At 42.0% G+C, this 26,469-nt stretch overlaps 3 protein-coding genes across 4 annotated transcripts in view; 2 read left to right on the top strand and 1 right to left on the bottom strand.

Annotated features, from left to right (window-relative positions):
* The first annotated feature begins 71 nt into the window (after positions 1-71).
* On the top strand, positions 72-6,314 carry MRPS18C (mitochondrial ribosomal protein S18C). The gene is made up of 6 exons (XM_007437109.4): positions 72-228; positions 3,364-3,425; positions 3,913-3,996; positions 5,362-5,419; positions 5,669-5,728; positions 5,810-6,314. The coding sequence occupies exons 1-6, from the start codon at positions 132-134 to the stop codon at positions 5,884-5,886; spliced, it is 438 nt and encodes a 145-aa protein (XP_007437171.1). The 5' UTR covers positions 72-131; the 3' UTR covers positions 5,887-6,314.
* ABRAXAS1 (abraxas 1, BRCA1 A complex subunit) lies at positions 5,822-18,114 on the bottom strand. Of its 2 annotated transcripts, none has more exons than XM_088133108.1 (9): positions 17,007-18,114; positions 14,969-15,059; positions 14,059-14,095; positions 13,192-13,258; positions 11,831-12,024; positions 10,795-10,914; positions 9,174-9,258; positions 8,702-8,813; positions 5,822-7,235 (listed from the first exon to the last, which is right to left on the bottom strand). In XM_088133108.1, the coding sequence occupies exons 1-9, from the start codon at positions 17,091-17,093 to the stop codon at positions 6,850-6,852; spliced, it is 1,179 nt and encodes a 392-aa protein (XP_087989234.1). In that variant the 5' UTR covers positions 17,094-18,114; the 3' UTR covers positions 5,822-6,849. The 2 variants fall into 2 exon arrangements, with proteins under 2 accessions (XP_087989234.1, XP_087989235.1); XM_088133109.1 differs by having other exon boundaries at positions 14,969-15,055; positions 17,007-18,111.
* A 5,212-nt stretch (positions 18,115-23,326) lies between these two features.
* GPAT3 (glycerol-3-phosphate acyltransferase 3) overlaps positions 23,327-26,469 on the top strand; it is a 42,938-nt gene continuing 39,795 nt past the window's right edge. Inside the window, exon 1 of the mRNA XM_007437107.4 lies at positions 23,327-23,767. Coding sequence (XP_007437169.1) covers positions 23,624-23,767 — 144 coding nt within the window. The 5' untranslated portion in view covers positions 23,327-23,623. The remainder of the gene's footprint in view (positions 23,768-26,469) is intronic.

Raw genomic sequence — 26,469 nt, 5'->3', positions numbered from 1 at the left:
CGGAACGGTGGTGCAGCCGCAGTTGAGGCGCGGAAGCTTTTCTTTCCGCAACCCGGATGTGTTGTGAGGAGGACTTGATTGGATGTTACTCTACTGCCCCGTCTGTACCGGAAGTTTGGAGAGCGGAAAACATGGCTGCCGTGGCAAGCTTGGTTTCTTCTCCTAGGATTTCGGGGAGATTTTATCTCTTCGCCACTGTAAGAAACGGAATCTGTGCGTCTGGTTCGGGTAAGTGAACCTTGCGGAACCTGAGAGGGAGCTAATGACGATCTTTTCTGTGTGGTTGGCCCATCAATTTTGGATAGGAATGGAGCCAGGCGTGCAATAATGAAAGAATTCAGGAGATTCCCAGGCATGTGAGTAGAGATGTGAGCAGTTTCATAGCTCATCCCTTCTGATGTGATTAGAACATTTGCCCATTTAAAACAAGAGAGCCTTATTTATGGAATTGCCTCCCCAGAGAAGCTTGACTGGCCCCCCAAGTAAGCATTATTTCTATTTTCTCGGGCTTTTTAATTGGCTTTGTTATTATTTTGAATAACCACCTTGCTGCTGCCTAGTTGGTATGGCATTTTCATTTTGCATTTTATTTAATTTTAGTGTATATGTAGTTACTAAAACACACTGTATCTTTCAGTCTGTTTTAGTGTAAACTGCCCAGACAGGGTATTGGGTTTAAAATAAAAATAAAACAATAAAGAAATAAGTGCAGATATTGTAAGTAAAAAAAGGCCAAATGTGAATTCTGGGAATTAATACATCTAGAGGGCACCTGTTACACTTATCTAGTTTGGATCTTAAGAGCCTTTGTGGGAGGCTTCTCTTGCAGTAGCAGAATGATGACAGTGGCTTCTGTTTATAAATTTTGTAAATACAGTCTACTGTTTAGTTCACATTGTACCACTTTCTCTGTCCCTGCACAGCTTTTTTTTTTTTTTTTTTACATGATATACTTTGTTAGATGCTCATTTCATGAAACTCATTGTGGAACACTCTAGAATGATACTGTGAAGGATACCTTTAAACTAGATGAATGTCAAGATTGAAGTCATTTATAAATTTCATTAAATAATGCCCAGCCAGCTAGCAAATACCGTTCCATTTAGAAATAGGAAGTGTAAAATGATGCACACTGGAGCAAAATAGCATAACTTCACATATACACTGGTAACGTCTGAGCTGTCTGTAACTAACCAGGAAAATGGCCTTGGGGATCATAGCAGATATTTCACTGGAGGTAGCACCTCCCTGTGAAACAACTGTGAAAAGGCGAATTCCATTCTAGGGATCATTAGGAAAGTTTTTGGAAATAGAACTGTCAACATTGTAATGCCTTTATACAAGTCTGTGTTAGCTGCATCTAGAATGCTGGGTGCAGCTTTGATGACCACATTTGAAAAAAGAAAAGATATACAGTAGTAGGTTTGGAAAAGGTGCAGAATAGGGCTGCCAAAATCATGAAGAAGCTTAAACACCTTTCCTGTGAGAAAAAGGCTGGAACATTCAAAGTTCTTATTTATAAAAAGATGGGGAAACATGGCTGAGGTATATAAAATCATTCATGCAATGAAGAAAATGTCTGATAGTTTGTCTCTCAAAACATTAGGACTAATGACATCCAATTATTTTATTTATTTTATTTAGCAAATTTATATGGCTGCCCGTCTCACGGAACGTGACTCTGGGTGATGTACATCCAGCAACAATTAAAAACAATATAACAGCCATTAAGACAGCTAAAACAAATACATAAATAAAAAGCAAGAATGCGGGAGAATAACAACCATCTAGATACAGTACAGCCATCTTGCAGGCTTCCTATGGTTGTTGGAAAAACCACATTTTAAGGGCTTTCCAGAAGGATAGCAGGGATGGGGCTAACCTCTCCTTGGGCGGGGATGCTCCAGAAAGCAGGAGCCACTACTGAAAAGGCATGTCTTCCGGGTCCCGTCATATGAAAGTCTTTAGCAGATGGGGCCCAGAGCATACTCCTCCTGCTGGACTTGATGGTATGGTAGATGTAATCAGGAAGAGGCAGTCCCTCAAATAACCTGGTCCCATGCCATGTAGGGCTTTAAGGGTCAAAACCTGCATCTTGAATTGCACCTGGAGGCAGACCAGCCAATGGAGCTCATGGAACAGAGGTGTAACATATGCCATCCTAGGTGCACACATAACTATAAGTAGATTTAGAACAGAGAGAGAGAAGAAAAAAATATTCACATAATTAACTTTTGGAGTTTATTATCAGAATACATGATGATAGTCACTAACTTTGATGGCTTTAGAAGGGGATTAGATAATGTCATTAAGACATTTTTTTCCGGGTTATTCACTGAGATTGTTATCTCTGGGTTGGGAGCAGCATGCCTCCAAATATCAGTTGCAAAAGAACAACAGGCGAAGAAGGGAGCGTTCCTCATTTCTGCTTGCAAGCCCCCCAGAGGCATTTGGTTGGCCAATGTGAGAAACAAAAACCTGCACCAAAATTGGCCTTGGCCTGATCCAGCAAGTCCGTTTTTATGTTCTTACACATATTTCAGCAAACAGGAGATTATTTGCCAACTAATTGTTTTGGGTTATTTATGCATTTTTGTATGGGTACTACAATGCAGTCATTGATTTGTTCATAAAAGTTATTAGTCTATAACTTTTTAAAAGCCTACTATGAAGTAAACAGTCTCTGCTGCTATTGCGGGAAGAACAGACACAAACTTCTCTATCCCTGGTATCGAAATGTAAGCTTATAAATCTTAGCAGGCTAGTTTTTAAAAGTTGTTTTCTAACTATCTGGTTGACTGAAGAGAATTAGATCACATTCCACCAGCTTGGTTTCTGGTACAGCTATTGGTACCTCCACCGCCAGTCCGTATCTTTTTAATGTTTGTGGAGGAAGCTTCTTCCAGCACAGACACAAGGTGGCTGAATGGCAACCTTCTCACTTATCTGCAGAGTTTTCTTCCGCTAGCCTACATGGGATTCCTTTTTGTGTAATCCAGTGTTGTCCAAACTTGGCCACTTTAAGATGAGTGGACTTCAACTCCCAGAATTCCCCAGCCAGCCATGCTGGCTGGGGAATTCTGGGAGTTGAAGTCCACTCATCTTAAAGTGGCCAAGTTTGGACAACACTGGTGTAATCCATAAGATTAAATGCAGGCCTGAGCTGTCAGCATTTTTGCTAGTTTTCAGATAAATCATTTGTGCATCCATCTCTGTTTTTTCTGTTGATGATAAGATTGAGTTTCTGCAGAGGGTTAAAAAGGAAAGAGGACTTTAGGAAGTCAGGGTCATTTCTGTTCAGCTGCTTTATTGGGCTGATTAGCGTATATTTTGACAGGCTTGTACATTTGTATGTCTTTTCAGGCAGATCATGGAAACGAGAGAGTAGTTCATACAGTGAGCAGGAATCCAGTCAGGCAGATATGGTAAGATACTACTAGAACAAACCTAAAACTCCATGTATTCTTAAATGTTTCTTGACACAGAATGTCAGAATATAATGAATACAGTAAAGTGCTGGTACTGTATGTGTTGTTAATAAAAAAAGGAAATAAATCTAGTTGCACATTCCTCAACTCATATGGATCAATATCAAATATCTACAAATAGAATGGGGAGATGTTTCCAATTTCTTCAAATAAAATTGTCAAAAGTTAATCATACATGTTAAAGAGATACTGCAGATAAGTGCATTGAAAAGGAACATGTAGCATATTATAGTTGCACCTGTTTTCAGCCTCAAGATTCTGTTCTTATAGCCCATCTCAATAACAGTAGTTTTAGCCTTCCTGTGAGTTGATTTCCTGGTCTGGTCCACCTAGTGGGTATGTGCAAAAAGACGCCTTTCTTGCTGAAGGGCTTAAGAGCAGGAAGAGCTGAAAAAAGCCATTACTAAAATTCTTGTTGTTTCAGCCTGTCCCAATGGAAAATCCGTATAAGGAGCCTCCTAAAAAGTGTATCTTATGCGGTGTAACTATTGACTACAAGAATATACAGGTAAATTACTGCTGACTTGAGTGTGGTGTTGAGTATGTTACAGAAAACAGAGCAAAAATTGTTTCAGGATTGTGCTGGCCTAGAAATGAGGAGACTGTGAGTTCCAGGTCCTCCTTAGGCATGAAAGCCGGCTGGGTGACTTTGGGCCAGTGCCTCTCTCTCAGCCCAACCCACCTCACAGGGTTGTTGTTATAGGGAAAATAGGAGGCAGGAGTATTAGGTATGTTTGCTGCCTTGCAATGACCAAATATATATTTTTTTAAAAAGGCAGGATAAAAACATGATGATGATGATAATGATGATACCACCACAGTGGGAAAAAAAAAAATCAGTGTCTCGGCTGGAACATGCATTGGATAAGTACCTGTAATTGAAAATCTGCATTTCTGTCACAGAGATTAACTTGAAGTGGTGAATGATATGACTGTCTTTTAGGGACAGTCAGTTGAACTAGGGGCCAAACTAACAGTCAGTTTAGTCCCACTCAAATAGTGGGATTTTAGGTAGACCCACACCACTCGAACTGTGGCTTTTACCGGGTTGTAAAAGTGAATAGAAATTTTATTAAGGTCATTGACTAGAATTAAAAGTGTTAATTAGTTAGAATTCAGCCTACCATTTCTATGTTATATAGTCAAATACATTATATATTCCAAAAAGCCCTTAAAACCTGACTTTGGTCCCAGGTTTGGGGTTAATGTGTTTGGGGGTGTAATGCTTTGTTTTAATGGTTGTTTTTTTACTCAGGGGTGCTTTGTTTTGTCTTGTGTATGTTTTTGTTTTAATTTAGTATTTTTTGTGAGCAGCCCAGAGTCTGCTGGAGTGGATGGCTATTAATACATTTAAATACATTAATTTAAAAAACTACTTACCTATATCTGTGTATGAGTATTGCAGCATAACAAATAAAATAGTACAGTATGTTTCTTGGTGGCTACAGATGTAGCTATTCTTAAGGCTTATAGCAGTGTGTAAACCCTCTCTTACTGTTAAGGCTTAGCTTGACAGTTATTGCTTTGTCACCAAACTATGGTTAAAAGATAGCTTAATGGAATACGGCCATTGTGTGAGACTACTGTCTGCTCCCGCTTTTCTGTCTAGTTTGATATGGAGCATTTTACCCACGATGGACCTCTATTGCTACAACCCACTCCCACTCTTTCAAATCAAACTGCATATTTTAATTACACAGGCAGAAATTTATTCTAGATTTTCAAATAAAATATCATGAATATACATGGATGGAGTCCCTTTCTTCACACAACTATGAAATGTTATCCGATTGTAAATATTTGCTACAAAAAAGTATTAATTTCATTTAATTTTTACTCTTTTGAAGACTTAATCAACTTATTTCTCCAACAGCTTTTATCACAGTTTATTTCTCCATACACTGGTCACATATTGGGTCAGCATATAACAGGTATGTACAAAAAACATTCTTTGGCAGAATTATATCTACTCATATCCAAACCAAATATTGTTCAGTACTTTTAACACAAGGATTGACATCCATTCTGAGCTACACCAGCCCAAATACATGCTTTCTAAAGTAAGAAAGTAGAAAAAAAGTTATTTAAAATATTTTTTTTTATTTTTGAAACAAAAGCTCAAATGAAACTGAGCACTTGATATTGTCAGTGATTTTTCAAATGATTGTTTGCTTTCATAGGCTTATGTATGAAGAAACAGCGTGAAATTGCAAAAGCCATTAAAAGATCCCACGCAATGGGTAAGTATTGTGGTAAAATAGTCATGCATCCGGGTGTTATATAAAACATTTTGTTTTTAAAACTTAACTATTCTGTTGCAGGATTTATGTCGGTTATGTATAAGGACCCAGTGTTTCGCAGTGACCCCAAAATATGTAATATTAAATATCCAGAATAAATTGTATCAATCATGCTTAATCTATTTTTGTAATTGCACTATGTTCATTACTAGAATATTAATAAACAAGCCATCAATATTTCAGTGACAAGCCTATTATTTCACACTGTATAGAGAGTATAAAACAAATAGTAATTCTTGCTCTGTGGACAAGCGTACAGTGTTATCAGGAGAGAAATGTGTCTCTTAATAGTAAATATCTGATTGCTTCAACCTGTATAGGGTCTGTTTTCTGAAATTACATTAGAATGCAGTTGCTTCAGATGCAGGATAGAAAATAAACCATTTTACCTACTGATATTGTATCCCTACTTTGAATTAGCATCTCTGGGGCTCACTCCCCCAAAATGCAATTTTACTCATTTTAGCTCAGATACGTAACAAGGCTGTAGAAATTCTAAGTATTAAAACACAATATAAAGTGATAATTGTGAATGAAATTCTTAAAGATTGGTCTTTTTCACTGTAATATTGGTTTTAGGGTCAATGCTTCAAAATCAGCATGCTATTTAAAGAAACTCCCATTGCATTCTTAATATAGTTCTCATTAAAAACAAAAACTCAGGTAGGTTCTTTGATTCTGCTTTCTGCCACACTCTCTAAGAGTGAGCCAGTGTTTCTCAACCTTGGCAACTTGAAGATGTGTGGACTTCAACTCCCAGAATTCCCTAGCCCACCATGCTGGCTGGGGAATTCTGGGAGTTGAAGTCCTCACGTCTTCACGATGCCAAGGTTGAGAAACGCTGGGAGTAAGCAATATACAGATTTAATGAGAAAGAGCAATCTGAACATTTTTCCAAGTTGTGAGAAAGATGCTGATTTAAAATGGTATGTTTGAATTGCAAAATGTTGCTCAAATATTCCATGTATTAATGAAGCGCGCTAATGAGAGGCAGCAATGGGTGAGAATAAAAAAAACAAAAACCTTTGCCACTTGAAGGGATTAAAGGCAGTGTGCATCCATCAGTGTGTCACACTTTCTGTTGGTTTGGTGTTACTTGTAACATTTATTTCTTGGTCACGGCTTTCCTGGTCTTCTTGAAACAGTTTCTGAGTATGGTGGAATGATCGCAGTCTTTTGAATGGCTTTGGGCCGCTTGTGTTCACAGTACCTTTTCGCTTCATCGTCTGCCTTGTTTCAGCTTCAGGGAAACTACTTTCTTTGATCATTAAAGTTAACCGGTCCGTTATTTTGATGTTGTGGTCGACAGTGCAGCACTGCTTAGAAATCTGCCTTCCCTTTAAAGTAACCGTGCTTGTCTGCAGCCCAGAATTTGGGAAAAAGTGCTGCAAAGCTTGACAAAGAAAAATATTTTCTTTGGGCTCCTCTGAGTAATTTCTGTTCTTTTCTAACAGAAAACAGAAAGGAAAAAAAAAGTCAGAATAGAGGATACTTCCATTAGATGGAAAGACTGCTATAATAGGCTGAATATGTCAATTGTAAAGCAGCATTTTTTCCCCAGAGTGAAACAGTCTACATTAGACACCCAAATAACTACATAGGGTATATTGTATCAAGGAACAAGATTTCAGATAAAGCTAATTTTTATTTAGTGAGGAACAAGTAGCATGAATTAAGAAGGGTCATCTCTCTTTAACTTTCTGCTACTGACTTGGAATAGTTGGCAAGACAGGAATTATTCTAGTTAGCTTGTTCAGTAACGGACTACAATTTTAAAATGCTCTAGAAATTGCCAAACCCATCTCAATATTTTAGTTGTTTTTTTTACTTTCCTTAGCAAGCTAGATTTTATGTTAAATCACATTTCTGATTAGACGTAATAAGCAGCTAGTAATCTATTTTAAAAGAATGGAAACTTGATTTATTTTTCCGCCTGGTTACTTATGTTACTGCACTGTGCATATAACCAGGACATCCTTTGGTTTCTCTACATTTCTTGTAATATGTACACAAATGCGTGCACACACAAACCCATGTATCATTTGTGAAATCCTTCATTATTGGATAAAAAGTGAAAACCATGTTTTTGGGCTTTCTGTAATATTTAAACCTCTTGTGATATGAATGGATGCTTGTGACAGTCCCCTGATGCACCCGTTAGGTGCCAAGCGCCAACCATGGATGGAGATGTATAAATTAAATGGAAATTGTGGCATGCACCATGATCCTCTCTATAAGCCACCTTTTTCCAGTTACTGTGTTGAACAGCTGTTTGGCAAAATGGCTGGAGCATAACTAGAGAGATAGAGATAAAGGGATATGGAAAAAGGTGGTGGTGGTGATCTTCTGATCCCAATTCTGCTGCAGGGAACCCACAGGAAAACGTAGAAGCAGGCAAGTTCAGGAACACAAAGCATTTGTGGTGGACTATATTAAAGGTTTGTCTGTGCCCTAGCCATTTATTCTCTGCGTTCACTTACCAATTTCACCTTTCTCGTGAGAACAAATGTGGTACAATGGCTCAGAACTTTCTCCTATTTACCCTATTCTGCCAAATAACCTTTTACAACAGTGAACTTTTGCAACATTGCTACACTGCAGCGTCTGTCTGCTTAAAAACAAAACTACGTGGAGATCTCAACACATGAAGGAGCTTACTAAAATGCTATTTTCACAAACAAGTGGATAACTTTGGAAGTGCTTTATTTAACATCAAATAACAATTTTTACAATTATAGCTTGTCCATATTTTGTTGAGGAAAAATAAGGCAGATAACTATGTGGGTCTGTTATAGCAAAACCAGTGAAGAATGTAATAACACCGATGAATTAATTTCTTCTCTACCCAATAAATGTGTATGTTTTAAAGGCCTGGAGGACTTCAGCTTTTTTAGGCACAATAAGCTACCTTACCTGCAGTTTTCTTCTGTTCTTTTTTGCTTCTTATTTCTTGTCTCAGCTGATCTATTTGTGATAACAGATTCTCTACTGATTTTTCACTATCCACTACTTTACTGCACAGATTCTAGAACAAGAGAAAAAGAACACCTGTAAAATGCAAGGTTTTTATCAGTCATTGAACATTTTTAAGTGTAGCTTTCTACTGTTCTTTATAGGAATGGGCAATCTTTTTCGCCTGGGGGCTGCATTACTACCACAATTTGCATGATTTGTTTTTTTACATGCCATTATTTCCAAAACAAATAATGTTATACCTGGCAAAGGTTCTAATAAATGGAATTGGGTCTTTCTTAATCTATGATATCCTACTAAGTAATATTTTGCCTGAATATTTATTTGAGCTGCATTAACAAATGTGTTTCAAATTTTCCACTGCTACTTAAAAGTCACAAAACAGGTATTCATAAAATAAGATCTAACTTACCTTTAGTTCTGTCTGCAAAGTTACATACATTTCATTAATCTTATGAACTTCTTTTAGAGACCCATCTTCATTAAAGAATTCTGACCTTTGATGCAAAAAAAACCTAGCATGTACTATTTTTATTTGTAATTTTCAGAAAAATACAGTACTGAAATGTAGATATTTCAAAATCTAAACATGCAGACTAACGAATCCTTAACTGAAACAAGAAAATGCCATCAGGTGCTTTAGAAATAGACAAGATAATTTGCTAAAGATATTGCTAATTAAAATTCTAGATAAAATTATATCAGGTTAAAGACACAGTTAAAGAGTACAGTGTCAACTTAACAAAAATTAAGACAAACAGTCATCATTTCAAACATCCAACAGTGCCAGCCAACTGGTGGGCAACATCAGTTTTCAAAAGGTCTAGAGAACTATTCTGCTTTAGCAGCTTTTCAAAAAGATATCAGAGTTGATGACAATCTGGCTTCCAGTGAGAGGTTATTCCACAAAGTGTGGCCACCATCTAGGTCCCAAAACAGGCTGTCCATCAGATAAACCAATTCCATTTTGGTCCCATAGTCAGGCCTGAACCCCGACTGCAGAGGACCCATATCAGTGTGTCTCAACCTCAGCAACTTTAAGATGTGTGGACTTCAACTCCCAGAATTCTCCCAACCAGCATGCTGGCTGAGGAATTATGGGAGTTGAAGTCCATACATTTTAAAGTTGATAAGATTGAGAAACACTGATCCAGATAATGCCTTTCCTCTAGGGCACATACTGCAGCTGGAGCCGTACCATCTCAACAGCCTGCCCTAAAAAGGGAAGGCTGGAAACAGGGCAACATTTATCCATTATTGCTGGATCCAAAAAAGCCTTCTTCAGAAGGGGTACATGGGCACCTTGTTAAAGACAGCCAGGGCAGCCCCTTACACCAAGAAGACAGTAACCTCAGTAACCCAGATCTAGCTACTCACTCATCCTGGATGCCCAAAGGAGACACAAAAAGCACAAAAAGACACAAAAGGCCACAGGTGGCAGAGGGCATATCAGAAAGTGTCCTATCCACCTCATCAGATTCCACAAGTTGGCATGAATCCAAGATAATAATATAATGCACTGCCCCAATGACAACTTCACACCCCACCCATATAGAATCAAAAGTCTAGCAACCTTAAGCAACTTTATCTGTGTTTTAAAATCATGAATTCAAAGTAGTGGAAATGAGTTTACAGTGAAGCTGCTGAGAGAAGGACAAGAAGAATTTGGATGCTGAAGTCTGTAGAAGTACAATATAAAAGGAGCAACTGGGATTTTTCATGCTCTGGCACCAAAAGCCACTGAATGCTGAATTCCAACTGAGAAAGAAAATTGGAAAATCGAGGAAGGATAAAGGACTGTGAATAGGCTTTGTTAAGTATTTTACTGTTTAGAATATCCTGAAAGGAGCAGAGCTGAAACTCTCAACAGGAATTTCCTTGTCACACAGTATGGATGTTCTAGAACATTTTGTTCCAAATCCTATTGATACCGAATGACAATGCGTAATGCAAATTTTCTGTAACCTAGGTAAAAATCTACCCAGGGTATTACTGAGCATACCATACAAAATAGGAGAAGATGGTTTTCCTACCTGTGTATTGCGATTGCTTTACAAAAGCCAGAAGAAATACAAGAAGCAGATACAGTTCGATAACCTTGCTGTTCTGCCATTCCTAGATTGGCTACAACTACTGGCACTTTCTGAAGAAGCCTACAGAAAAGCAAAGAGCATAATTAGGGGTATCGCAGGTTTTATTCAGCATTTTCTGTTGCGTATGATAAATGTGCCGCTCTGTAATTTATTCCCAAGGACCACAGGAGTTTGCAGATCTCTTTTCCACCCTTAGAGATCAAAACCTTTCTTTGCAGTAGCAACAGAAATATCAGCTGCTACTGTGACAATGGCAAGGGAGCAAGAGAGAGACATCTGGGAAACGCTGATACCGAGAAGGGAGGAGTACGCTGACTCTATTGACACTCTGTGAGATGCAGCTTATACAAAGGCCAGGGGTGGGGGAGAACCTCTCTGAAATGTAATCCAATGTTACAGATGGATAAAATAACTTGTAGGCTTCGTTTCATCATTTACAATCCTAATTTCTGTCAGTCTCAGTCGATGAATGTGGCCAGAGATGATAAAAATAAAACACATGAAATTTTAATGCAATTTCAACTGAATTTCAACTGAAGCGAATGGTTTTCATTATAGTAAGATTTCTTTCACATTTCAAACAGGGAATTCATAAAGAGAGAACCTAAGTTATCGGGGGGGGGGCGGGTTGCGCCTTCGAGTCAGTCTTGATTCCTGGCCACTGCCATGACTAGTCCCTGCAGTTTTCTTGGCAAGATTTTCAGAAGTGTTCTTCTTCTTTCCTTGCCTCCTTCCTAGGACTGAGAAAGAGGGACTGGCCCAAGGTCACCCAGCTGGCATTGTGCCTAAGGCAGGACAAGAACTCACGTTCTCCTAGTTTCTAGCCTGGTGCCTTCACCACTACACTGAACTGGCTCTCTGTCTTGAGTTACATAATATTAATCCCAGATCACACCATTGTATCGGATTATGCTGTTTCTGATCAGAATTAATACGGAACTGAACGAAAAGAAATCCTGCAGCATTTGTTACTTACCCCTCTTGTGGCTTATGCAATGCATATTCAAGTTTGTAAGTGGATGAACTTGAAGAGGTCACACTGGAAGTGAGTAACAGAAACACAAGACCCTGATTTGACAAGTGTGACTGTAAGTGCTGGTGAAGAAGCTGTTCTCTAAACGTCATTGTCTGGTCAGTATTACGCCTGAGTTTGTACCAACCTACCACATTCTGGAAAAGAAAAGGGCATTCTTTAAAGAAGCAGCTACTCAGAAAAATATTACTTTCAAAGTGAACCTGACAAAAAAGAATCGTCATTAGCATTTTAATCTATGAGTCACTGCAAGAAGTACCAGCAGTTATATCTAACCCAACCTTTTAAAGAAATTCACAAAAGTTAAAAATGTACTACTTGCTCTAGTTGCATATTTATATTTGCAATTATGTACATATGTATTCATTCATCCAATCTATTTACATGGCTGCCCATCTCACAACAGCAACTATGGGTGTCTAACATAAAATAAAAAAAAAAACACAAAATACAAAATAAACAACACGTAATGGCTACTGCAGCATCATACAAGGAGCTGACTCACATTTAGTCCCTGCTCTTATGCCTGCCTAGATTTTAAGCCTGGTTATGATTTCTAATTATTTTTAACAATACAGGTAATCCCCGGGTTAAGAACGCCTGGGTTACAGACGACCCATAGTTAAGAATGGAGCCTACTGTAGCAAAATTCGAGTTAAATAATGACTTATGTTAAACACACAATGATTTGAGTGAATTACACAATATTACTTATACAGTATTATACAATAATGCTGTTCCGGCTTCCATACAAATTCGATTTAAGGACAGATCTTGGGAACAGAACTTGTTCTTAAACTGGAGACTACCTGTACATATTTCAAGGACACTTTTTTGCATTCACAGATACACATTTTAACTTAAATTCTAACTTAAGAATGTTAGAAAAGAAAAATTACATACAGGACAAAAATTCAGGACAAAGGAACATAATGGTTATTGTGGGTAACAAGAAGTATGCAACCTAGGGAGCACTTTTCGGAGTCTGTGTTAATTCAGAAGCAGTTAAATATGCTCCATTCCATAATCAAAGTACGAAAATTCTGATAGTAGTATAATCCCTTTTGAGGAAATCTGTGCAAGAGGAATCTTGGATCTATTCACAAATATACATTATCTGTAATTTTAGGCATACTTATCTGGAAATAAGTCCCACTGACATTGCTGAGACTATGTTACTTATAATTTATAAACTCATAATCAAATCACATAAATCAAACTATGGAGAATTAGATAAGTCTTTGAATAAAATGTTTGTTTTTGAATATGCTCATGCAATGCTGTTAAGTCTAAATGCAAAATACCTTTTTGCACCCTGACAATATTTTCTTCAGCGCTGGTTTATTCAGTTCTCCAGCTGCGTTGTAAAAGCTAAAAATGATAAAATAAGTGGGAAGGAACAGAAATACTGAATTAAACATATTTGCAGCTAGTGATTTGTTAGCGAATGTTTGCTTCTAGTCCTTTTCTAGGATATTTTCTGAGGATTCCATAGGAAATCAAACAGAAAAAAGTAATACAGAAATCAAAAGTTTTGGCCTTGGGAAGTAGACAAGGAGAATCATAAGTGGTGCTGCTCCCTCCAAAACTATTGGATTACAATTATTTTCAGCAAGAGAGTAAATCTTAGCTGTATGTATGTTTCTCTACGGTTTATCTGCAAAGAGATATGGGCCAATGGTTTCGTAAAATAACCATTGTCAATGCGTTTTTTTTAAGGCAATGCAAAAATGATAAATTGGCTGTATTATAAAGAGTTTTTATAATATAATGGGTATACTCTTATGAATACCCAGTGATGGGAAAGTTCATTTAAAATATAAGATTATCTTAAAAATTAAGTGGGACTCACTTCCAGGAAAAAGGGTACAGATTGGCAAATAAATCCCATTAATCTCAATCAGGCGTACATCAAAGTAGACATCTATAGGGCTGCACGGTTTCCTTTCATGACATTTCTGTTCTTAGGATCTGGAACTCTGTATGGATCCCATTACATGGGCATGAAGCTCTCAGTGCAAACAGATGTTGCCATTTAATTTACTGTGAGCTCCTTGAGGTTATCTGCAGATATGATTCTAATTCACAATCAGAGCTAATCTTGCCCCCTGCAGTTTTTAAATGGACCTTATGTTTTATAAAAGGATATACCAATTTTTTTTTTTACCTACCTGAAGGGTTGATAACATGGAATGTGCTTTTGTATATCTGAAATGAAGTAACATATTACTTGTAATGTAGACATGCTTCTGTATGTTCTTAAATTATTTAAAATAAAAGTCATATGAGATTCATACATTATTCATTACATCACTTTGTATTATAATTATGTGAGACTTATACATCCTGGAAAGCTTCATTTAATTTAGTATTTTGTGCAACACATTTCAGGTTTTCTACTAAAACTATAGATGAGCCAAACTTTGTATTAACAACAAGCTTTGAAAGGACAACATGCAGCTGGATTCTAAGTCTTTTTGGAACTTCAGAATTAAAAATTAATGGAATGATGTACAAAAAGTATCTACAATGATGGGGATGGTGGCAAATTTAAAGACATGGACAGTTTTGCATAGTGTAGAACAAACCCATTTGTATCCTAACTTTTATAGTTCTTATGAAGCAGGGAAGTTAAAGATTCTTTTGGAATAATTTTAGAAATGGAAGGAAGAAATAGGAAATGTCACTGTCACATGAAGTACTATTGTGTTCCATTTTGTTCCTTCTGAAAACTGCAGTAAATTAGCACATGTTATTCCCATTTTATTGGTACCACATACTGGTTGTATAATACAAGAAGTTTAAAAAGGCAGATGGGGGGGGGAAACTTGCAAAACTCATTCAGGTGTGAAAAATCTTTCATTCACACATGCTGAAGTATCCATCTGAGTCAAACCTTCTGCCCTAAGTAAAATGCACTCTTCCAAGCTTGCAACAGTGGTGTTTCAAGCTTGAAACAATCCTAGAATGCGTGAAACAGCAGTTTTGCACTTTGATACCAGGCGTTTCCCAAAGTTTCATGCCAGAAATCATTCAGAAGGGAATATTTTGCACCCCTGTCCTGCCATTCAAGTAACTTACCAATTGTATACACAACTTCAACATCATCCATCTGAGAGTCAGTAATGCTGTTCTTGGCTTCACCTTTCACATCTCCAAGCAGAAAGCCTTCCTTTGTGAGCAAAAGGAAACACGTGTCAAACTAATAATATATTAGAAAATTTCAAGATTCATCAGTTCAAGTGTAAGCCTACACTTTTAGAAAATGCTGAGAACACAATTTAAAAGACAACGATCTGCGATAGCAGAGCAGACTGCTAACTTTCAAAAAGATGGCTCATACTTCTTTTTCTAAGTGTCTTGCTCCCTCTATTACTTCATTTTTATTCCTCTTGACATGAAATAAAATTGGAGGCCAGGGTTAAATTATTATATCCACATATAGGCTTGATAGCCAAGCAACTGAAATGAGGTTTCATTAACAGACCTTGGTTAATAATATAATTTTAATTTTTTTTAGAAAGGAAACATTTTATTTAATATGGAAAGAGAGGTATGACACTTGCTCAATATGAATAAGCAGCAAGGATTCGGAAATAGATGCCCAATCATTGAATGCAAATTCTAATTATGAATACTACCCAATATTTGAAAGTCTCCTTCACACAAGAGATGCAACATTTATTACAGGTATTCTGAATCACTCATAAGCATCTTACACTGCATTCATGATGGCAAGGCAACGTATATCAGGTTGTAGGAATACAAGATGAGAAACAAGGAACATCACAACTCCCGCAAATCTACCAGTGAGTGATTCTTGAGTGTGTGTTCTTATGTTCGCATTTGGTAATTTCAGAACCAACACACTCTTCTGCCAGCCTCGCTGGGTGGATTAACTAGGAATGACTAAAATTTAAATTTATTCTATTTTCTTTTGAAGTCCCCAGAGTTGAAGGATAAGGTCATCCAAAATGACACAAAATAGCTGGCAAGCTTTTTTGTTCTTCAGGTCCGCTTAAACCAGGGTTTCTCCACCTGGGCAACTTTCAGACGTGTGGACTTCAACTCACAGGATTCCCCAGCCAGCATACGCTTAACGCAAGCCAGCAACGTCCTAAAGTTGCCCAGGTGGAGAAACCCTGGTTTCACCCGAGCTAAAGCGTCCTTTGTGGGGTGGGGAATGAGTGACACGTGTAGGGACGCGGCTGTGAGCGGTGGGGACTCACAAAAGCAGCGGCATTGCATTGCTCCCTGCAGAAGTCAGCAGGTAAATGACGCAAACGGGAGTCTGTCTTTACAGCCAGAACTAAGATCTGCGCTTGCCGAGGCTGTGTTCAGCGGCATGTGAGGAGAGGGAAATTCAAAATAAAGCACTGTATCCAGCAGCGACAGAGAACGGACCAAACGCTCTTTGTTCGCAACAGGAGCGCTTAATTTTAACACGGGCGCCACGCGCAGGCACTCATCGGCCCTCGGGTCGGAAGCGCCGGGCGCCCGGGTTCCCTAAGGCGTTCAACTTTTGCAGCCAGTCTCGGGTCTGTCTGCAGGCAGGTCTCGGGGTCTGCCCCGGCCGGAGCAAAAGCCCCTGGGATTCCCAGCCGGGGCGGCCAACCCTCACGCAACTCCCGTACTGGGCTTCTGGCCGAGAACCTCGGCCGGAGCCAGGGAGACAGACCCCAGTTCTCGCCCGCGCTCAGCCATGGGGACGGGCCGCGTGCCTGCGCTGGGCGCGCTCCTTCTGACCTACCGCACAGGGTTGTTGTGGGCAACAACGGTAGGAAGGAGTGCTAACCGACGCCCTTTCGGTCCCCATTCCCCACCCGCGCCCCAAAGACTCGGGGGACATCAGTTCGAGGGCACCCGCAGCCGGCCCCGGCCGAAATGAAACTGAAACCGAGGCTTGGAAAGGCGACCCGCCGAGCGAGAGGCTGCCGGGTTCTCCGCGCGCAGAGGCCCCTTCGCCCTCCAGAAGCCGCGCGGTTCCGCTCGGGGCGCAGCGACACCCCGGACAGGCGCCGGCGCCGGCCGGGCAGCCTCCCGCCCGCGCTGGCCCCGCGCTTTGGGGCGGCGGCGCGTGCACGGAGCCCTTCCCGAGCCGCGGGGGCGCCCCACGTACCGCATCCGAGTCGGTGCTGAGGTGGTGGAAGGCGAGGGCGCCGAAGAGGAAGCCCGGCAGGAGCGCCGTCGTGCTCTCGCCCTCCATCCCCAGCGGCCGGGCGGGCGCGACGGAGGAGGACGGCCCCGGCAGGCGGAAGGCCGGAGCAACAATGGCCGCGCCCGGCCCGGCCCGGCCCGGCCCGCCCGCGCGGAGGCGAGCGCGCAGAGACCTCTAGCGCCCAGAGGGAGCGCGGCACCCGCCGTCTTGGTGCGCGGGCCGGGAAGGGGCGCCGCCGGCCCTCCGCGCCCCTCTCCGCGCTTTGTGCGCAATCCCCGGCTGCGACCGCGCGGGAGGCCCGCTTCCCTCACGGCCGCTAATGCAGCCCGCCGAGTCGTGGTTGACCGGGTACACCGCCAGTCCCTGGGTTTACACCCGCGAAACGAGGCGCCTTGATGAAGAGCCCAGGGGCTTGGTGCGCAGGGCGGGCACAGCCATGAAGGAGACAACCGGTCTGAGCTCGGCAGATCATTTTATAAGGAAGGCAGCCCGGAACGAAGTAAATCCGGGCTTAGGGCATGTCACTTATCAGGCCGCTGTGTTGAAGGGGGCTTTCCCCGGAGAAAGTGGGCTGAGGATCTTAGGCTTTGCACCCCTGCGTTAGCCTGCTCTGACAGCACGCTGGGTTTTTGGTACAAAGCATGCCCACATTTGTCACTTTTGACAATCGAGAACTATCCTTTTCAGCCCTTACAGGTGAAATAGCAGGCTGTGTGCATGGTGGAGGATTACTGCTTAAAATGACCCAGAACTCCTCATGCGGTGATAGGAAATAAAAGGTTAAAAAGATATTTGAGCAGAGAAGAAAATGGGGCCCAGGCTCAGAAACAGAATACAGCTTTTTCCTGGATTGTCTGATTGATGGCGTAGAATTTTTCAATTCTCTACCACCTCCCTGTGCAGAGAAAGCAAGTATGCCCAGGACTACCGGGCGTGCTTTTCGTCATACTAATTTTCTATGGAGAGAGAATTTAGGTTTTGCGTTAAATCTGTTTGATGATTTTTCACTTTTAGTTAAAAATGGCACAGACCCGTGACATCTGAACCCCAAAATTTTGCTGATTCCTAAAGCTGAACTCATTGGCTGCATTTGCACAAATGTTAACCTATTGGACTGAATAAACCAGCACATGGATGCAAGCATCTAGCGACTGGAACTGGCATTATCAGCTTCGGACAAGAAATGTCAAAGAAGTCAAGATGGCAGATTGAAGCCCTACCCTTTTATATGCAGCCCTCTATTGCCACCTGACTGATTCTTATGGTTTCCATATTGGATTTTCATGCAGTTCATAGTACATTTCCGTAGAGGTAAATCAAACTCTTCAATAGAGCTTACACCCAAGTTAATTGGCAAAGCTTTTGCCACCTTGCAAGGATAAAGTTCTGGAATCTATAAAAATACTTTGTGTGTGTGTGTGTGTGTGTGTGCCTTTGACTCCTGGTGCCTGCCTGTACTAATCCCTGAAGTTTTCTTGGCAAGATTTTCAGAAGTGGTTGCCACTGTTTTCTCCCTAGGGCTGGGAGAGAGTGAGTGGGCCAAAGACACCCAGTTAGCTTTGTGCTTAACTGGTTTCCACCCTGGTGCCTTAACCACTACATCAAATGGGCTCTTAAAAATACTTTACAAATCACTAATAAACTTGGGGAAAGAACTGAGTTCCATTGAAGAAGAGCAAGGTACGTGCTTTTACTAAACAAACAATAGCAATGTATAAAACGGGTTTTTTAAATTAATTTTTTTAAAAATTAAAATTAGAGTCCCTATATATCCCTGATTCTGCATACGTACTACATGCATACAAATGAATCTGTTGGGAACTATGTACATAATTTATATCCAGTTTTGCAATACTCTTTCAGAATAGAGAGATGAATGTTGTCTTTAAAACTGGCTTATGTATTATGCATCTACTATAGCATCCTTAGGTAATATTCTATAGTTTTGGAAATAATTGTCAGTACTTTATAATTTGGATTAGATTTTCAATCATTTATCTGAAAAAAATGCATATCCCACATTCTCTTTTCATTTAAGAAGTGGTCTCTTCTGGAGCGTATATATACAGACTTACAGATTTAGGAAAAATGGATAATGAGTAATATATTTACTATAACCATATATGTAGGATTTTTTTTTTTTAAAATACGTCTGCCCGTTTACTCGGAATGATATCCTGTGATATTTCGTGGAGAAATAAGCATAGAATTTCAGTCTTTCCTTGACGGAAGGTCATTGTTGAGAGTAAGTTCTGGAGCACAGTAAGAAAATCTCTGGCCGGGGAATAAAAAAAGACCAAGGTGCAGATATAACCGCTTTTTAGTCAGCATTTTTTTCTGCTAGTTTAACAACCAGGAATATTTTGATGAGAAAGCAGGCAATGTACAAGCAATGAACTTTAGCATCTTCTATGGCAGAGCTTGGCCAACAGCTGTATTATTTAAAGGCTATCCAGATTAGAGACATTTTTCGCAATGTATTAGATGTCTTATAGGCCAAGCCAGAACTGTAATAGACCTTGAACCTTTTACTACTCCAGTTTTAGAAATAACTCATTCGAGGCTAACTCTTTTCCCTTTTGTATGTATGCGCGTGAGCCTTCGAGCCGGTCTAGGCTCCTGGCAATTGCCTGAATTAGTCCCTGCAGTTTTCTTGGCTACATTTTTTCGAAGATGTTTGCCCTGACTTTCTTTCTAGGACTGAGAAAGAGAGGATCTGGATGACTGGGTGACCTAGAGTCATCCAGATGTCTTTGTGCCTAAAGCAGGACTAGAACTCATGGTCTCCTGGCTTCTCATCTGATACCTTAAACCACTACAGCAGACTGGTTCTCTTTCTCTTTTGAGGGCTCTTTTATTTATAAACTAGACTTCAGACAGGGAGCAGACTTAGCCTAAGTGCACCTTGAATCACAAGGCAGCTTCATATTAACCTAGAAAGAAGTAAAGTAGAGTCTCGCTTATCCGACATAAACGGGCCGGCAGAACATCGGATAAGCGAAAATGTCGGATAACACGCAGTAACGATTGAGTGCAGTAAAAACAAAAAACTCCGATCCGCTGCGCCTGTTGCAATCGATTTTTGCATTGCGGTGCCGCACCATCAGGAGCAACAAGAAAGAGTATGCTCACGCTCGCAAACAAGCGGCACACTTTTCTCATCGCCGATTTATGCGTGGTGTTGTTTTTTTTAGGGGCATTGGATAAGACGAAAGGTCGGATAAGAAAGGTCGGTTAAACGAGACTCTACTGTACCTTAATAGTCCAGTGTTCCTCAACCTTGGCCACTTTAAGATGTGTGGACTTCAACTCCCTGAATTTCCCAGCCAGCATGCTGGTTGGGGAATTCTGGGAGTTGAAGTCCACACATCTTAAAGTGGCCAAGGTGGAGAAACACTGCTTAATACCAAAGACAGGTTTCCTTTCATTTTGAGCACTGCTTCGCATTTCTCAAAGCCTCCTTTCCATCCACTTCTATACATTTGTAGAAAAAACTGCCAACCGCTCCTGTCTTTGACAAGGCCAGCTGCTTAGATGAGTGAAATATGACCCATTCTGGAAAAATATTTGCCAAGGATAGGTGGTTTTTCTTCTCCCGCTTCTCTCCCTAGCTTCCCTGAAACAAAGGGGCAGACTTTGAAAGATGCACACGAATATGGTCGGATCAGATTTACCGGGTGAATAGAAAACTGATCCCCGTGGGTTTTTCTTTTGACTGAGAGTCGATTTCCATGCACTTGGCAACTTAGGGATGAAGATGTTATTTTCACATTCCACCCTGAACAATGAGAAGTAATTTGCATGGTTCTCATTAGAGAGAGGACTGCAGAGATTTAGATGCCTAGATGTTGCTGCCTTAGATTTGTTTTAAATATCCTCTTGGAAGAGGATTTGCATCATTCTCCTAAACCTACAATTACCATACTTCTTGGAAGGAAGCCAAGATGATTGAATTGACTGATAAGGATCACATACTGGCCAAAGTCTGGGTTGGTTGGCAAACTCGTGGCTTCACAAAATGTACTAAGCCACGAATAAGGTTTACAGACCAAAATGGAAGTCTACTTAATCCCAAACCAAACCAAGTTATGGCTTAGCCCATATGCCTTCGCAGGTCTGCCTTTTACTAAACAGCTGTGAGCCTTAGCGATTCTCAGAGGTTCTGTCACCTTTCGACAGGACATCGTAAAAGCTTTCTGCTCAGCCAAATGTACAGATTTGTAACTGTTTTTGGTGCCACTTTATATGAACATATATGAGATTCCAGGAACGACATTTCAGAAGTGACTAGTAAAGGATACCTAGTATTAGACTTAATCTAATGACTTCTTTGTGTGACTGGGTGCCCCAAGCAAATGAAGATGGTTTCTTTGCTTAAGGCAGAGGGCATTGTGTGAACATAACTACTGTTGTTTTTAAGCCTTGATTTATGGTTTAGTGTGATGTGAACCCAGCCGGCTGTATTCAATAAATCATGGTTAAGCAAAACCACATTGTAGTTTAGTGTGTTGTGCAAATTCAGTCCACATGTTTAATTTAAAGCTTACTTGAACTCAAGGGCATGGGTTGAGAAAAATCATGGTTTACTCAACCAAGGCTAAACATATCAGGCAAAGACAATCTACATATTTTGTTAGATTTGCTGTTTATTTCTTGTTAAGCTACCTTAGAACAATCTGGGGTAGAAATATGGCATGGAAGTATTTTAAATAAGTAAAATATTTGAACCCTTGATTTCTTTTTGATTGCCAGAAGCTGTGAATCCCACAGCCACATTTATGTCAGAACTCACACCTCACCAAGCCATCTTTTGTTAAGCTGTTAGCACTTGAGAAAACACTTTGAGGTATAAAAAACAAGGGTTAAAATATAATTGAGAACTAATGATTTCCCACCACCAGAATACACATGAATTGAGAGGGAATTTGAATTGAGGAGGATTAAATCCATTTAGGCTTACCTGAGCCTTTGTCACGTGTGTTTTACAGCCGTGTAACACATATCACACAAATTACATCCTTGCATCAAACCCATGACACACACAATGTAATTCTGACATCTTTGTGACTTCGTATGAATGCTCACAATATCTAATGGAAGAAATAAAAGTTATAAATAATTGGTAAATTGTTATAAATAACAATTATAGCTGAGCTTTGAAATATAAAATTTCCAACTCAATAGCTAAGTGTTTCCTTTATTTGGATTCACCAAAAGTTTCCATAAGAGTGCACAAAACTTTGTTTCCTACTAGAGACTTATCTTCATACTATCATCCAGCCATTATTGAAGGGGTACAGCCGGTCTTCGCTATTGTATCAGCACAACAACAATTTGGATAACTCTGCAAGATGCCCTAATTCACTAGCGGAGATCCTGTCCAAATAGTCCAAAACTCTGGAAGGCGTTACCAAAAGCTGGGGAAAGAGGAAACAAGAACATCCAGAAATTAGGCCAGCCATGAGATCAGCAAGCAGCATGCACTGGAAAAAAATGGAACAGGAATAATAGTCACAGTTAATCACCACCTGGGTGGTGTCGTTGGAGTTCGATTTGCTTAGCTAATGGTAGATCCTATGGAAGACAGGCACTGTAAGTATTTTATTTATTTATTTTAATTAATTAATTAATTAAAGACGCCAGTAATTAATTCCCAGTTCATCAAATAAACAGAATACTTAGGCTCTGCCTCAGAATAAGGTTACTGGGAATGCTCAGAAATTCTTCTGCGGCTGTGTTTACACCACAGCTAATGATGGTTAATCCAACTTTGGGGGCTTCTCCCCTAAGGTTGGGGGAGAGGGCTAGCCAGCTGGGCAGCTTCTGGCCTAGGACGGAGCTGGCGCATCGGGGCTGTACACATTCGGATGACCCTAGATGGGAATAAAGTTTCTTCCATCGCCATGTTCTCTTCCCTCTTGCGGTCATCCGGATTTTGCAGCTCGGACCCGTGAGCGCTCCAGGTTCAGTCCGGCGGGACGCAAAAGCCAGGGCGGGAGCCCGACGCGGATCGAGCAGCAGAAGCGCGCAGCTCCAGACCCGTTTCGGACTCCTCCGCCCGCCCGTCCGACCCGGTTTCTCCCCGCGTTCGCTCCCACCGGGCTGAGCGCACAATGCCGCCGTGAGCGCACAATGGGGAAGGCGGCGCTGGCGGCGCGCCCGCGATGCGCTCTCGCGGGGCGCGCCGGAGGCACCGTTTCCGCGCGCGGCGGCGGCGGCAGATGCGGCAGGGGCGGCAAGGGCGGGGGCGCGAGAGAGCGAGCGAGCCTCCCTGGGGAGCCAGGCGCCTCCCCGTGCCCGGGCCGCCCGTGAGTCGCATCGCGCCAGCGGTGACTCCGCGCGGGAGCCGCCCTGCCCAGTCGCGGCCTGCAGGCAGCGCCCGCGGCGCCCGAAGGAGAAGGAGTTAAGTGGGTGGAGCTGCGGACGGCCAGGAAAAAGGAGGCCGCCCGGGCGAGGCGTTGCTAGTGACCCGGCGCTGCCGGAGGGGCTGTCCCTGCTCAGGCCGGCGGCGGGCGGGCGCGCGGCCGGGGACACCGGCGCTTGGCTCCCGGAGGCGGCTTGCAGGCCCCGTCCCCAGCATGGAGGCGGTGCTGGGCGCCTTCTTGCAGCTCCTGAGCGCCTGGTTCGTCCTGGCGTTCTTGCTCATTGTGCTGCCGTCCGTCTTCGGGGCGACCCTGGGCATCTCGGAGCTCTACCTCCGGGTCCTCGTGAAGATCCTGGAGGTGAGTCGGGGCTCCGGGTGGATGCGCAAGGCACAGCCCCCCCCACCGTTTTCCCGATAAGCCGGGCGACGACTCTCACGGGCAGGGGATGATGGGGGGTGTCGTCCGGAGCATCGGCGGAAAGGCTGGGCAAAGGTGCGCTTTGCTGGCCCTTGGCAGGCTCGCCACCTGTACAGCGGCTGACCTTTCCCGCATGATTCAGCGCGCTCTTACGCGGCGGAGGGAGGTGTGAGCCTGCCCCCCCCGGCTAGGTGGGTCCGGGGCCTCCCGGGGAGGGGGTCGCGGCTGGGGTGGGAGCAGGAGAATGGGCCCCGTGGGGGCGCGGAACTGCGGGAGCAGCGCTGCTTTGATTCGCCCCCCTGCCTGGGCCAAACGCGAGCTCCGCGCGTTGCTCCCGGAGGGCTTAGAGGACTATTAAAAAGCCGCCCGCCCTTGCGAAACCCGCTCCCGCGGGACTCCCTTTCCGAGGCCGGCGCTTTCCTGGCGCAGCGACTTGGCCGCGTTAGAAGAATGGGCGTATCTTGGTTGCGCCGGGAAGGAACGGGCGATTTTAATACAAAACGCGTGCCAGGAAGCGTGGATTGTGCCTGGTAAAGCTGGCTTGCACAACTCAGAAACATTTCCCCCGGGCTATCTGGCACCTTTTTATTGCATTTTAATGAACTAGGCAATTGGGTTTTTATTTATGACCTGTATTTACTACTTTGCTTTCTGGGGCGGGTGGTGGTGGTGGCTGTTTTGGAAAAGTTCAGGAGCAGTCCACTGCTGTATGAAGAGCCCTGCTGGGAAATGCTTGGTGATTCACTGCACCACCCATGTGCAAACAAGCACACTACGGTACTATCCCACAGCTGTGTGACTTGTTTGGAATTGGTGTGTCAAGTGATGCATGAATGACCACTCTGATCCCTCAGTGATGTTGTCTGCATCCTATAAATAAGGCCAATCTATCCGTCTATTCAGGGGCACAGTCCCTCTTGGAATCAAAAATAAATGTCTGTTTAAAGGAAACAGTTACCAGTATCCATTGGTATGCTGTGTATGTATTGGTGAGAAGGACCCAGGTGACCTTCACTATAGTATATGGTACTTTCTTTATTTATCAAATTGATATAGCTGCCTCTCCGACTGTTGTGACTCTGGGCGGTGTACAATAAAACAAACAATTAAAACGAATCTTAAATAACCATTGAAAACAATTAACATAAAATATAAATAAGATCACAGGAGAATGCACCAAAATCCCACATACAGTACAACCATCTCGAGGGCTGCCTATGACCATGGGATCCCCAAGCCTGCTGAAAAAAACATGTTTTAAGAGATTTCTGGAAAGACAATAGGGCTGGGGGCTAATCAGTAGGGCTGGGGGCTAATCAATAGGGCTGGGGGCTAATCTGGAAAGACAATAGGGCTGGGGGAATGATGTTCCAAAGGGTGGGTACTACAGCAGAAAAGGCCCACCTCCTGGGTCCCCTCAGACGGAACTCTTTAGCAGACAGGACCTGTAACATGCCCCTCCTGCTGGACCAGATGGGATGGGTAGACGTAACCGAGGACAGGCAGCCCCTCAGATAACCCGGCCCCATGCCATATAGGACTTTAAAGGTGAAAACCAGCACCTTGAGCTCAACCTGGAAGCAAACTGGCAACCAGTACAGCTTGCAGAGCAGAGGTGTAATATATGCCTTTCTAGGAGCCCACATAACTGCCACCATATTTTTCACCAGTTGAAGCTTCTGGATACTCTTCAAGGGCAGCCCCATGTAGAGCATGTTACAGTAGTCCATGTGGGAGATGACCAGCACATAAGTAACTCTGAGTTTAATGCAGAAAAATATATACCATTTGCCCCTGCTGCAGTCAACAGGGCTATCAGTCATTTATAGCCGTTCATCTGAATGCAATAGAACATCTACAGCAGTGTTGTCCAAACATGGCGACTTTAAGATGAGTGGACTTCAACTCCCAGAATTCCCTAGCCATGAAGTCCACTCATCTTAAAGCAGCCAAGTTTGGACAACACTGATCTACAGTAATGACATAATGTTTTTAAAAGCACCAATACAATGTAGAAAAAACATTTACACATCATATCAGGGTTATCTCAGGCCATCATCCCCCTTCCCCCATGATGGAGGGTTTTTACTTGGACATACAAGTTGGACCAGTTGATTTCATGACTTAATGATAACTCAACATCAAGCCAGGTCTTTTGTTGAGCATCCACAATCTTCATAATAACTGGGTTGAGTACAGTTACTTCTGAATTTATTTGCAATGATGTTCAGATTTCTTCTCACAATCAGGAAGTCTTCAGTGAGGCTCAACTAACTACTTTTGATTCAAGAGAGACCATGTCATCTGCATTGATGGGTGCACTCCCTATCATTGGGTCTTACGTCTGGATGGCCGTTTGTAAACTTCCGTTGGACATGCAGTTTTTTCTTGGTTGCTTTTCTTGAGTATTTTTGGAGTGCCGGAAGGTAGGGCTTTTGTTTCCAAACACAGGTAGGATAAGGAGTTCACCTTGTTAACAGTAAAAAAAATCTGGAGTTTGGTAGTACCATTTCTGACTAATAAGTGGTGTGTCTTTGGGATCTTCTGTGAGCTTCAGGTACTGTAGAAGCATGAAACGAAAAAGAATCAGATGCAGCCAACACACTTTGACCTTTGTTTCTTCCTTCCTTCCAGATTTTGTC

Source organism: Python bivittatus, unplaced genomic scaffold, assembly GCF_059951505.1.
Source record: "Python bivittatus isolate LINGU-HERP-01145 unplaced genomic scaffold, Pbiv_v1 ctg000070_np1212, whole genome shotgun sequence".
Lineage (NCBI taxonomy): Eukaryota > Metazoa > Chordata > Lepidosauria > Squamata > Pythonidae > Python > Python bivittatus.
This window is presented reverse-complemented; position numbering and strand designations above follow the sequence as displayed.

What these genes read in the sequence shown, in the direction of transcription:
- MRPS18C (XM_007437109.4), top strand. Translation starts at nt 132, where the DNA reads ATGGCTGCCGTGGCAAGCTTGGTTTCTTCTCCTAGGATTTCGGGGAGA. An exon ending in TTGACTACAAGAATATACAG is followed by an intron (nt 3,997 to 5,361) that starts GTAAATTACTGC and finishes TTTCTCCAACAG; the next exon opens with CTTTTATCACAGTTTATTTC. An exon ending in ATTGGGTCAGCATATAACAG is followed by an intron (nt 5,420 to 5,668) that starts GTATGTACAAAA and finishes TTGCTTTCATAG; the next exon opens with GCTTATGTATGAAGAAACAG.
- ABRAXAS1 (XM_088133108.1), bottom strand. Translation starts at nt 17,093, where the DNA reads ATGGAGGGCGAGAGCACGACGGCGCTCCTGCCGGGCTTCCTCTTCGGC. An exon ending in TCAGCACCGACTCGGATGCG is followed by an intron (nt 15,060 to 17,006) that starts GTACGTGGGGCG and finishes TTGCTCACAAAG; the next exon opens with GAAGGCTTTCTGCTTGGAGA. An exon ending in TGAAGTTGTGTATACAATTG is followed by an intron (nt 14,096 to 14,968) that starts GTAAGTTACTTG and finishes ACTTCATTTCAG; the next exon opens with ATATACAAAAGCACATTCCA.